The sequence below is a fragment of the Loxodonta africana genome, chromosome 13, assembly GCF_030014295.1.
Source record: "Loxodonta africana isolate mLoxAfr1 chromosome 13, mLoxAfr1.hap2, whole genome shotgun sequence".
Lineage (NCBI taxonomy): Eukaryota > Metazoa > Chordata > Mammalia > Proboscidea > Elephantidae > Loxodonta > Loxodonta africana.
In genome coordinates this window covers 43,759,111-43,773,125 of record NC_087354.1, presented here as the reverse complement: position 1 = coordinate 43,773,125, position 14,015 = coordinate 43,759,111, and the positions used below count along the sequence as shown (strand labels likewise).

The 14,015-nt window shown below is 35.8% G+C and overlaps 1 protein-coding gene across 17 annotated transcripts in view; it reads right to left on the bottom strand.

The window, feature by feature from the left end:
* Positions 1-14,015, bottom strand: part of MYO9A (myosin IXA) — a 247,598-nt gene that overhangs the window by 106,632 nt on the left and 126,951 nt on the right. For 16 of the 17 annotated variants that reach the window (XM_023552876.2, XM_064267321.1, XM_023552874.2 and 13 more), the window contains 2 exons: positions 9,611-9,806; positions 3,056-3,175 (listed from right to left, as the gene is read on the bottom strand). In XM_023552876.2, coding sequence (XP_023408644.2) covers positions 3,056-3,175; positions 9,611-9,806 — 316 coding nt within the window. The remainder of the gene's footprint in view (positions 1-3,055; positions 3,176-9,610; positions 9,807-14,015) is intronic. The other variant, XM_023552882.2, reaches the window with a different exon arrangement.

The following is a 14,015-nucleotide window of genomic DNA, read 5'->3' as shown; positions in this document are numbered from 1 at the left end:
TCCACCTATTGCTGACTGTAAGGAGCCCTGATGGTACAGTGATTAAAGTGCTTGGTTGCTAACTGAAAGGTTGGCAATTTGAACCCACGCACTGCTCCAAAGGATAAAGATGTGACAGTCTGCTTCTGTAAAGATTACAGCCTTGGAAACCCTATGATGCGGTTCTACTCCGTCCTATAGGGTAGCTATGGGTTGGAATCAACTCGCTGGCAAGGGGTATTACCAACTCTCCTTCTTCCTCTATTACTCAAGATGAACAGAGGCAATTGTTGTGCCTTGGATGACCTCTGTGAAGACCCCCAGGAACTACGCAATGAACTAGGAGGTAGAAAAGAAGCACTAAACACATATTAGGCCAATTAACTGGGACGTCCCATGAAACCATGACTGTATCACCTTCATTTCTGAAGTATTCCTTTGCTAACTGAAAAAAAAGAAAAAGACATTGTGGATAATACATTGTAGCATAACTGGATTTTGTTATGCTCTTCTGAAGACTGTTGATTTTTCTTCTGACAGACAGTTAACTTGTCTGGACTGAAATGGCAAATATAGAAATTCTGGTTGGCCGTTGGGTTTGTTTTTGTTTTGGCACTTTAAAAATGATTCTGGGGTATCTTTTAGGCTCCATTGTTTTTAACAAGAAGTCAGCTGTTAATCACATCATCATTCTCTTGTATTTAATATATTTTTTTCTGGTTTTCAAGATTTTCTCTTTATCTTTGGCATTTACTAGTTTGACTGTAATAAGACTAGGTATGGTTTTCTTTTACATTTATCCTGCTTAAAATTCAATGATTTTCTCAGACCTGTAAGCTAATATTTCTTATTCAAATTTAGGAAATTTTCGTCCACAGTATTTCTTCAAGCATTTTTCTCTGCCCCTTTCTCTCTCCTCTCCTGGGACTCCAGTTAGGTCAGTAACACTTCAGCTTTCTCCCATCCAAGCTGTACACTGAGTAGAAAATGCCCTCAGTCAAAAAAAGCAGCTAACTTGCCAATATCACCTATTGCAGTTGTGTCTTTCAAGCGTTATCTCCTATTTGGTTTCCACAGCTTTTCTGACAAAACCCCGGGGGTCTCCCCTGCATAAAGTTTAGAAGTTTACAGTTTAAAATCAACAACCAATGTGGACAGTGTTTAAACTCTGATTTTGTGTTTTATCCATTTGGTGGCTCTTAGTTGCTGGATTTTCCTCCCAAATTTCCAGCTGATCTGCCAGCCCCTGACTTTGTTCTCTGATACCTCAATGAAGTGTGGTTGTGGTTTTCTGTCTCTGGAGCTACAGGAGTTGGGGAACACAAAAAGCACAAAAAGCCACAAACACACAATTACTCACTTTCAAGAATAAACTCTCCTCTGCCTTTTTCCTACTTTCAGTCCTTTTTCCACTGCTTTCAAGTAGTTGGCTATTTTTGTATTTTTTTCAGGTGTTATCATTGTTATCTGTGGGAGGGTTCATTTGCCTCACCAATTCACTTCACCATTACCTGAAGCTGGTAGCCCCCAGGTGTTTAAAGAAAAAAAAAACTCTCACACTTCTAGTTATAATTTTAAATGTTATAAAATTTGGATTATTGCCAGTACTAAAATTGAAAATGGAATAAGCTACATAAAATAATGGACAAGCTCCAAGTTCCACAAATGTAGCAATTTACATGTGAGCATACATAAGTGCACAACGTCCTCATGCAGCCTATGCTGAAATTGCTACCCTCCAGGTTGTCAGGATAAGAGTCATCATGAAATGCAACAAGGCAAGCAAACCACTTGTAACTATTTAAGAGTTAAAAAGAATTAATTTAAGCTCAAAAAAAAAGATTTGTGGACTCTTTTAAATAATGTCCCATGGATTAAAAGATTTGAAAAGATGGATAATCAGAATGAAGACTTGCATATCTTTTACAAACAACAGCAATAATTAAGAATAAACTTCTCAGGATTTTTTTTAAATGAAATACTTACCTTTGTTCTTTTTAAAATGAGAAAATAATATTTTCCAAAATACATTAAACTTTTTTTTATATCAAGCAAAAAAAAGTAACGGGACTGGAAGACAGAACCCACAACATCTGCTTTTAAAAATTATACGTATATTTTCCTTTCACTGACAACTGGGTATTAAAATTTCAACCAGAAAACTGTGAAAACTAAATTTGGGGCAGTTTACAAAACTCAGAGCAGATTTTGGAAGTAATTTAGGTCCATGCTATCCAAACTGCTGAGTTAGGCTCTGAGTATTCTGAAGAACTTTATTCTCACTATAGCCCAACAACTGTAATCTCACAATAAGTAAAAGAACCAATTTTCATGCAGAATGAATAATGAGAAGGAGGAAATGGAGACCAGGAGCATCTTTTTACACCAATTTTATTACCAAAAAAAAAAAAAGGAACACTCAGTATGATTCTGCCATTCTATCTTAGGCTAGAACATAATGGTGACTTGGCTCTAAACCAGACAAAGGAAACTCTAATGGGAGGATTCCAATTAAATTAAATGGATTTGCCAATGATACACAAAAACAATATTGCCGATGTTGAAATACAAGGATAAAAATCAGCTGAACTGAGAAAGGGGAATAAGGAAACTTTGAGGCTGGTGAACATATTCATTATCTTAATAGTGGTGATGATTTCATGTATGCCAAAACTTATCAAACTGTACACTCTACATACAGTTTATGTTACTTCAATTAGGCTTAAATAACATTTTAAAAATATCAGCAGAATGAAAAGCATTATTCATTTTTACCCAGCACTGTTACTGGAAATACAAAAAAAGGGAAACAATTCAGAGACTGTAACCAAGTATCATTAATAAGTTAAGGATCACAGGCAAATAGAATACTCATCCAAGTAAAAAGAAGAGGTATGTCAGCATTTTTAAGAGAAAGAAGTAAAACCTCAACGGAAATAGCCTAAGGCTGGTTATACAAATATGGAGGTCACGATGCCTGTGCAATCTATGTCCCACCCTGGTGTAGTAACACCCTGGTTTCCATTTCCAAATGGATATGTAATGACATAGAGTTTATCAGTATTTGCAGCCTTACTGTACTTCTCTTCCTTGCACCTCTGCAGAATCTCTAAGCTCCTCTGGTGGACTGGGTGTTGTAGAAAGCTAAAACTATCCATACTTTTCAAAATTGCACATGGCGCTGTATCATCATGTCCTTAGGAAGCAAAAGAAAAATAAAAAAATGGAGAAAAGAAAAAGACATTATATAAGCCCAAACCAATAGAGGAAAATGCTGCCAACTATCTTTAGAGTATACAAACATGTATCAGGTAATAGGGATTAAATATGAATTAATTTTTCCAGTTAATTTGAAGAAATTACACAAAAATAGAGAAAAAGAAGGTCCTTTTCAAGTATTCAAAGCATGCTCTTCAGTACTCAAAGTACTGTGAGTTAATACCAAACTAAAATAAGAAAACTTCAAAACAATTTGTATGATTTAGTTTATTTTTAAAAAATGGATTCAGTTTTACTGGGTCAGGAATAAAATTAGCATATAGTCGGCAACACTTTAAGGAACACTGGTGAAACCTCACAGAGAAATACACCCCAAAACAATTTACCAAAAGTTAAATAATCTTCACAAATCCTGCAATTAACCACACTTGTAGAAATTCCAACAAGTGTGCCAATAAATGTGAAGAAAAGCATCACAGAGCAGGGAAACTCAGCAGCACTTATTTATAAATCTGAAAACAAAGATGGAGAATGTGTAGCTCACCACCAGTGCTTAGTAACACATGGCAGAAATCAGCTACCAGTGGGAAAGGGAAGACAGCACATTCAAGTAAAGACCAAAGCCCCATATTAATGCTATTTATAAACAGTAATTTCAGTAATAAAGAGAAAGAAGAAGAAAAAAGTTTTACTACAATAAATATTAGCAATAAAAGAGAATATAGGTTTTCCAGGCTTTAGGAAAGTTGTGAATCATTTACTTAGAGATCATCTCTAGAGTTAGGGCACAAACTTTAAACTTAAGTAGGTTTGTCTTTAAGAAACAAAAGTGAATAATTTAGCGATAGAGGCAAATTAAATAAAACATAAACAATTAACTGAAGTTCCATTAAAAAAAATTTTTTTTTTTAATTAGTTTACATTTATTTTATAACAGGGGTTCAATCTCATTTCCATTGTATCACTCAGACCTGAGGCCGTGTCTCTGCCCAAAAAAGAGATTTCTGTAATGCAAGCGCCCAGAACCATTTCTTAAGGTGTATTTCATAAACTATGAAACTGAATACAAGTACACGATTTGATGAGTTTTAACAAACATTTACATTCATACGCTCCATACCTCAAGAGAACATTTTCAATGCCTCAGCAAGTTCCTTCATCCCCCTTTCCTGTCAATACCACCCCTGACTCTCACCAGAGACAACAAAGTTCTCACTTCTATCACTGTATATTACTTGCTTGCTCTTAAACTGAATTAAATCATATAGTATGTATTCATACTTTCAAGTCCGGCTTCTTTTGCTCAACAGGATTGATGAGTGACTCATAGTATTGTCAATCACCGCACATGCATGTGAAAGCTGGACCATGAATAAGGAAGACTGAAGAAGAAGAACTGATGTCTTTTAATTATGATGCTGGTGGAGAATACTGAAAATACCATGGACTGCCAAAAAAACGAACAAATCTGTCTTGGATGAAGGATAGCCAGAATGCTCCTTAGAAGCAAGGACAGAGAGACTTCATCTCACATACTCTGGGCATGTTATCAGGAGGGACCAGTCCCTGGAGAAGGACATGATGCTTGGTAAAGTAGATGGTCAGCAAGAAAAAAAAAAAAAAAGGTAGACCCTCAGTAAATTGGATTTACACAGTGGCTGCAACAATGGGCTCAAACATAGCAATGATTGTGAGGACGGTGAAGGACCAGGCAGTTTTTTGTTCTGTTGTACACATAAGGTCACTACGAGTCAAAACCGACTCAATGGCACCTAACAACAACATTATGAGTATCAGTAATTCATTCCTTTTTATTGCTGAGTAATATTACATGAAAGGAATACATCACAGTTTGGTTTTCTATTCTTCCACTGATGGACATTTGGGTGTTGCAGTTGGGGGGCTACTATGAATAAAGCCACTATGAACATCATGTTCATGTGCCTGTGTATAACAGCTTTATTAAAATATAATTCACATACAATTCACCCATTTAAAATGCACAAATTTAGTGGTTTTTAGTATATTCACAGAGTTCTGCAAAATCATCCCTATCAATTTTAGAACACTTTCATTATACCAAAAGGGAATCCTGTACTCTTTGACTATTATCCCCTGTGATGGCTAATTTTATGTCAACTTGACTAGGCTGTGGTGCCCAGCTGTTTGGTGAAACACTAGTCTAAATATTGCTGTGAAGGTATTTTGTAGATCATCTGATCAGTTGAAGGCCTTAAAAGCAAAAACTGAGGTTTCCTAAAGGAATTCTGTCTCAAGACTAATAGAGAAATTCTGCCTAGTTGCCAGTCAGCCAGCCAGCCAGCCCTGCACATTTCAGGTTCAAGACTGCAACGTCGAGTTTTTCCTGAGTTTCCATACAGATTTCAGAATTGCCAGTGTGTGTGTGTGTCTGTCTGCCTCTGTGATTCTCTCTCTTTCTCTCTCTCTGTAAGTAGTTTCTCTGGAGAACCCTGACTAATACACCCCTCAACCTTCGCAGTCTCTCAACCCTAGGAAAACACTACTCTTTTGGTCTCTATAGATTTGCCTAGTCTGGATATTTCATATAAATGAAATCATACAACACGTGGCCTTTTGTGTCAGACTTCTTTCATTTAGCGTGATGTTGTCAAAGTTCACACCTGTTGTAGCATGTACCAATACTTCATCCCTTTTTATGGCTGAATTACACTCCATTCATTAGTTGATGGACATTTGGGTTGATTCCACCTTTCAGCTATTGTGAATAATGTTGCTATGAACATTTGTTTACCAAGTTTTGTTTGAACCCTGTTTTCAATTATTTTGGGTATGTATCAGGGAGTAGAATTGCTGGGTCATATGTCAACTTCATGCTTAACATCTTCAGGAACTGCCAAATTGTATTCCAAAGTTAAGTGTACTGCTTTACATTCCCACCAGCAATGGATGGGAGTTCCAATTTCTCCAATGTCACCAACATTTGTTATTTTCTGTCTTTCTTATCAAAGCCATCCTAGTGGGTGTTAAGTATTATCTCTCTGTGGTTTTGATTTGCAAATAACTAAAGACACTGAGCATCTTTTTACATCTTTACTGGCCATTTTTATATCTTCTTTGGAGGAACGTTTATTGAGATCCTTTTTCCATTACTTAATTGGTTTACCTTTATATTGCTGAGTTGTAAGACTATATATTCTGGATAGTAGCTCTTATGTGATACATGACTTGCAATTGTTTTCTGCCATTCCATGGGTTGTCATTTCACCTTCTTAATAGTGTCCTATGAAGCACAAATGTTTTTAATTTTGATGAAGTGAATTTATCCTTTTTTTCCTTTGGTTGCTTGTGATTTTGGTGTCATATCTAAGGAATCATTGCCTAATACAAATCGGGAAGTGTGAATCTTCCAACTTTGTTCTTCTGGCATTTCTGGATCCCTTTCCATATGAAATTTTAGCATCTGCTTGTTAATTTCCACATAAAAAGGCAGCTGAGGTTTTCACAGGGACTGTGTTAAATCTGCAGATCAGTTTGGGGAGTACCGCCATCTTAACTACATTAAGTGTCCCAATCCATGAACCCACAATGTCTTTCCATTTACACAGACCTCTTTAAGTTTTTTTGATATTTTATAATATTGAATATATAATTTCTGTACTTCCTCTTGTTAAATTCATTCTTATTTGATTCTTGTTGTTGCTCTTGCAAATAGAATTTTTTTCTTAATTTTGTTTTCATATCGTTCATTGTTAGTTTACAGAAATATGACGGGATTTTTGCATGTTGATCATGTATCATACAGCCATGCTGACCTCCTATATTAGCTCTAACTGCTTTTGTGGGGTTTTGTGTGCATTTGTGTGTGAATTTCTTATACTATTCTATAATAATATTGTGACATTTTCAAACAGAATAGCTTTACTTCTTCCTTTCCAATCTGCATGTCTTTTCTTTTTCTTGTCTAATTTCCCTGGCCAGAACCTCTAGTACAATGTCGAACAGAAGTAGCAAAAGTGTCCATCCTTGTCCTGTTGCTGATGTTAGGGGAAAGCATTCAGTCTTTCACCATTAAGTATGATGCTAAAACCAAAACCAAAACCAAAACAAAACACCCATTGCCACTGAGTCAATTTTGATACATAGCAACCCCATAGGACAGAACAGAAAACCAAAGGGTTTCTAAGGCTGTTAAGTCTTTATGGGAGCACACTGTTGCCATCTTTCTCTCATGTAGCAGCTGGTGGGTTCAAAACGCCAAACATTTGGTTAGCAGCCAAGCACTTAACCACTGAGCCACTAGGGGTTTTTGTAGATGCCCTTTATCAGGTTGAGGAAATTCCCCTCTATGTCTAGTTTTTTTCTTTTTTTCTAGTTTGTCCAGTGCTTTTATCATAAAAGGCTTTTGTCAAATGCTTTTTCTGTATCTGCTGAGATGACCACGTAGTTTACATCTTTTATCCTATTAATATGGTATATAAGATTGATTGATTTTTCATATGTTGAACCAATCTTACATTCCTGGGATAAATGCCATTTGGTCATCGTGTACAATCCTTTGTATCCGCTGGATTTGATGTTGCTGCATTTGGTATCCTAGTATTTTGTCAATGATTTTTGTGGCCACGTTTATAAGGCATCTTGGTCTGTGCTTTTCTTTCTTGTGATGTCTCATCTGGTATCTGAGTAAGATTGGCCTCACAGAATAAGATGGAAAGTGTTATCTCGTCTACCTTTTTTTTTTTAAAGAGTTTGTGAAAAATTGCTGTTAATTCTTTTTTAAAATATTTGGTGGAATTCACCAGAAAATTCACTGGTCCTTTGCTTTTTTTGTGGGAAGATTTTTTTAATTACTAATTCAATCTCTTTGGGAGTCTCTGGATGGTGCAATGGTTAACTCTCTCAGCTGTTAACTGAAAGGCTGGCAGTTTGAGTTCACCCAAATGCACCTCAGAAGAAAGGTATGGCAGTGTACTTCTAAATATCAGCCATGAAAACCCTATGGAGTACAGTTCTACTCCAACAAATATGGGGTCGCCATAAGTCAGAATCAACTAGACAGCAATTGATTTGGTTTGGTTTTTGGTCAATTTCTTTACTTGTTATGGGTCTACTCAGATTTCTTATTTCTTCACGAGTCAGTATCAGTAGTACGTGCATCCTTCTAAGAATTTGTCCATTTTATCTAGGTTCTTATTTGTTGCCATACAAATGTTCGTAGTGTTATAATCCCTTTTATCTCTGTAAGGTTGATAGTAATAACCCCCCTCCCTCATTCCTGAATTCAGTAATTTGAGTCTTGTCTCATTTTTCGCTTGGTCAGTCTAGTTCAATATTTTTAAATTTTGTGGCTCTTTTCAGAAAATCAATTTTTGGTTTTATTGAGTTTCTCTATAGTCTCTATTTCATTTATTTTAGATCTACTTTTTATTATAACCTTCCTTCTCCTTGCTTTGGGTTGAGTTTGCTGTTCATTTTCTAGAGTCTAACTGATTTGAGATCTTCCTCCTTTTGTAATACCTGTGTTTAAAGCTATAAATTTCCTGGATTTTCTCAAGGAATTCCCTGACATTCTTCACCTCTTTGTCAAGCTTCTCTGGGCAGAAAAGTTGACTTTAAGTGATTGTATGTCGGAAAACTCTCACTATGCAACAATGTTCTATCAAAGGCTAGAGCTGCAGTCAGCAACAGTGTGCTTTCCAGTAGTCCACAAGTGCCCATGAAAACGCTCTCCCACAGAATATAAAAGGAGATATTTTATTAAAGAGGAAAGCACACAGAAAAGTATGCTACTTTATCCATTTCTAAATTTCAATGTAAGATCCAAAGAACTGAGTTAAGGGTAGAAGAACATTAACATTCATAAACAGATGCTTTACATGTATTATCTGACTCTACGCTCATGATTTAAAAAAGGGTATTAACCTTCTTTTACAGATAAGAAAAACTGTTCATAGTTACAAAATTAGTCAAGAGAAGGGACGACACTCGACTGGTGACAGAGGCAGGCTCTCTTCCACTATAATACACTATCTCTACTCTGCATTTTCTGTCTCCTGATTTATGCTTTCACATTAAATTGTGTTTCATTTGTAGTAAAAGCTATGGCATAAGAAATTGGAGGAGGGTATCAAGATTAAATCCTAAATCATTAAATGATCATTTATCGCTTCGGTTTTTGTTTTAAAAAAATCACAGCAATGACTTACTGAGTGCCTACTGAACACTAGGTGCTTTATACACTTATCCTATGAACAACACATACACACCACAGATCCACTTAACCATACAAAGTTCAGTCAACTCATGAGATATGAAACACGATGACAGCGTGTGGCAAGGAAACAAAAAAGGAAATGTCTCATTATGTGAAGGTAGAGAAGCACAAAACTTTAAAATGAAGTATGGTTGAATATTCATATCTACTGCTTACCAGTTTTTCTCTGAATGTGTCTTTTTCCAGCTTCCCTGAAAGCAACCATGGCTCTGAAAAAAGCTCGGAGAACTGCCCATCGGAAAACAGCTACTGGATCCAATCCAATCATCCCAGAGATAAATGCATTCTTGCTACTTCTCAGAAGAGCTACAATATCTGGGCGCATATGATCTGTATTTTTTTCCCGAAAATCCTATATGAAAAAAGTACCAGCGTTATTTTTTTAATTATTAAAACTAAGAAGATGGGCAACATGTTTGAACGGTGGCTGAATGAAGACTATAGAAGTGATTTCTATTCTAGGTAGCTAACTGGACCAGGTATCGTCTACAAAGTCCTAGCCAATCCTAAAACTATGGAATTCTTAATACATGTAAATTAGAATGAATAGTCCACAACTTTATTGCAGCTTGTTAAAATACTATTCAGCAAGAGCCTCCCTGAAAGAGTATGACATAAAGTGACAGCAGAGCTGAATAACAAAAAGGAACCAAGTCATGAAAAGACTGGGAAGACCATTCCAAGGAAAGGAATCACTTACTATAAAGATCTGACAGTGGCAATGAGTTGGACATGTTAGGAGAAAAGCATTAAGACCGGGCGATAAAGCACAGTGGGCAAGGGTGAGAGTGATAGAAGATGAGGCAAATAAACAGCCATATTTAAACTCTGTAAGCCTGAGCTAAGAGTTTAGATTATATATAAGTGTAAAGGGAAGACACTGAAAGGGCAATGACAGGAACTAACTGGTGTTTTATAAAGAACAATGACTGTTGTGTAGGGAAAGAATGAAAAAAGGGAAAGCAGCAACTGCAATATTCCAGGTAAGAGCTGATAATGACTTGGACTAAGTGGATCATAGTAGTGGAGAGGGAGAGCAGTTGTCATATCTGGGATATGTTTTGAAGGTAAAGGCAAAAGAACCTACTGACAGTAAGAGAATGAGGGAGAATCAGGCTAACATCTGTATTTTGGGTGCGAGCAACTAGATGGATGGAGTTGCCATTTACCGATATGGAGAAGACTGAAAAAAAAAAAGACTAAAGAAGCAGTAAATTCAGAGATGAGAAGTGGTGCTCAAAAGATCAGCTTTGCCCAAATGAAGTCTGAGATGGTGAGGACAGACAATATTTATTGAGAGGTTACTATTACTATGTACCTGGCACTCTTCTAAGTATTCTGCACATATTGTCTCATTTAATCCTCATAACCACCCCTTGAGGTAGATATCATTATTCCCATTTTTATAGATGAGGAAACTGAATACAGAGAGGCTAAATAACTTGGCCCCATCATTCAACTATTAAGTGGGAAAGGAGAGGTTCGAACATACTTATAATCACTATACTATGTCTGCATATAGACATCAAGTAGGCAGCTAGATATATGAATCTGAAGTCCTAGGAAATATATTTGGTATCATCAGCATATACATTTTTAAAGCTATAGGACTGGATAAGATTATCTAAAAATTGTAAATAGGCAGTAAGAACCATCTGCCAAAGAATGGGGGCCAAGAGGGACAGAACACAATAAAATAGGCTAAAATGCCCCACGGCAAGACTAGGAGGGCAAGAAACTCACATTTCTGAAAGAAAGTCCAAGACCGTTTTGCATAGGCTAGGCATTTGGCTATAATCTTACAATTAGAACCACACCCAAATTGAAGAATTAATAACTTGGTAAGTCACTCCGAGTTGGAAAAGCTTCATAGAACACATTTAACTGAGAATTCTGTTAGGAATCTGTCTAAAATGAGCTCATCCACACTCATGCCCAGAAAGCAGCTTGGATTCATCCTATTATCTTTAGAATTTTTCTTTTCTAATTCTTTCTTGTTCTCCTGAGAAAAGGAAAAAGGCGAAACAAGCCAGGAGCCTTGCTCCTTGGTTTGTTCCTAAAAACTCTTATAGCAAGAGTGCATATCATAAAAGAAGGCTCGTAACACTGAGTAAGGGTTTTCAAATCTGAATCACTACCACCTACTACTATCACTAATACCTACTGAGAGCAGAGTGTCAGGCAATAAGTGCTTTACGCAACTGACTTCATTCAATTCTAATGAAGCAAACTCAATTATAAACCGTACTTCACTGATAAATGGAGAGAAAGAAGCTTGACAAAGGTCAAACACTAAGTACCAATCCAGGCATTGCAACACCAATCTGCTCTACTCAAAAGATCATACCTCCTATTAATCACTACACTGTACAACCTAAAATTCTAGAATTATTTTCCATACCTGTCAACTATTGATGGTAACCAATGAATGACCTTCATTTTCCAAATGAAATGGTCTCTTCTCTCTGTCCTCATATTTCTAGATTTCTCAGTACATTTGACATAACTGACATCATTCTTCTTAAAACTCTTCTATCTTCTGTAACAACATACTTCTGTGGTTTACTACTTACCTCTTGTGCTGTCCCTTTTCAGTCCCCATTGCCAGTTCCATATTAGAAATTCTTAGAGTTCTTATTTTTCACTCAATTCTCTTACATCACACAATCTCAACTATATCTATGGCTTTAAACACTATATGATGAGGACCAAATGTGCATTTCCAGCTCACATCTCTCCTGTTATTTCTTAGATCCGTTTATACACCTTAAAGGTTATCTCCAACTTGAAAAAGAATGTGTAATTAACCCTTACTTAAACATCTGGAAGTATTCTCTAGTGAAACCATGTGGGCCTGAAATTTTCTTTATGGGAAAGCTTTAAATAATTAATTCAAATTATTTAAGACACAGGATTTTCAGATTTTCCTGTATTTTCTTGTGTAAGTTTTGGTAAACTGTGTTACGCATGAATTTATCCATTTTACATAAGTTGTCAAATTTATTATCAAAATGTGTTCATAATATTCTCTTAATATCCTTTTAATCTTGTAGATATCTGTATCTGTGAATCTTTTTATCTATTATCAGTTATTTTATTTATACTATTTTCTGTTATCTTTCAAGAAACTAACTTTTCAGTTGTTGATTTCTCTATTGTAATTCTACTGCCTATTGCGCTGATTTCTGGTCTTCATTATTTTCTTTCTCTAACTTCTTCGAGTTTAAAAAAACCATATTTTCTTTGGCTGTTCTTTTTGTAGTTTAACATGGAAACTTAGATAACTGCTTTTCAATTATTCTTTTCTAAAAATGCATTTAAGGTTATAAATTTCCCTCTAATAACTGCATTAGGAATCTGAATGAGTAAGCAGTTTGCGATTGGCTGTGAATCTAAAGGTTTATGATTTGAACCCACCAAGCAGCTCGGCAAAAGAAAGGCCTGGAGAACTGCTTCCATAAAAATTACAGCCAAGAAAACCCTAAGGGAGCAGTTCTACTCTGTGACACATGTGGTCACCATGAGTCAGGGGCCAACTCGACAGCAATTAACAACAACAAATCATTGCTCTAACTGTATTCTATAAATTTTGATATGTTATATTTTCATTTTTGGTCAATTTAAAAATTATAATTTTAACTGAAAATTTTTTAACTCTTATTTATAAGTGTTTTGCTTAATTTCTAAACACTTAGAAACTATCTAGCTATCCTTGTATTTCAAATGGGCCAGTTATTTAATGGTGTTGAATTTTTCTATGTTTTTATTGACTGTGTTAGCCTGTTCTGTTAGTTACTAGGAGATCTGTGTTGAACTCTGATGGTAAACTTGTCTGGCTCTATTTTTGCTCTCATTTTATTTCACATAATTTGAATCTTTGTCATTAAGTACACATAAATTTAGATGGTTATGTTTTCCTGTTGAACTGATCTCCTTTATAATTATGAAATACCCCCTCTTTATATAGAGTAATACTTCTTGCCTTAAAGTGTTTGTCTGATACTATAATTTTACCAGCTTTCTTTTGATTAGAGTTTACACAAATGTATCTTTTCTCCATCCTTTTACTTTCAACATATCTGATTAGAACAACAACATGGATGAAGCTCACACACACAAGTATATACAATACACGATTCCATTTATCTGAAACTCAGTAACAAACAACACTAGTTAAGGATGATAAAAGTCAGGACAGTGCTTACCTCTGGGGGAAGAATGAGCTGGAAAGGAGTATGAAGGAAATCTATACTCAAATGTGTGCTTTATGTACCTCATTATATGATTTTATAGCTCAAGTTAAAAAAAAAAAATTCCTAATCTTTGTTCTAAAAGCTGTTCCTTCCCCATCTTTTCCATCCCAGGAAATAACACCTCTGATTCACTCATCTGCTCTAGCCCCAGAAGTCACTCATTCATCTAGAACCCATCAATAAAAGGTCTGTTGACTATACTTCCAAAATACATCTCATCATCATTTGGATCTCTCCCATCTCTACTGAGACCCCTCTGGTTCAGTTTACCTTAACACTCCACCTTGACTATTAAAAAAAACTACCTA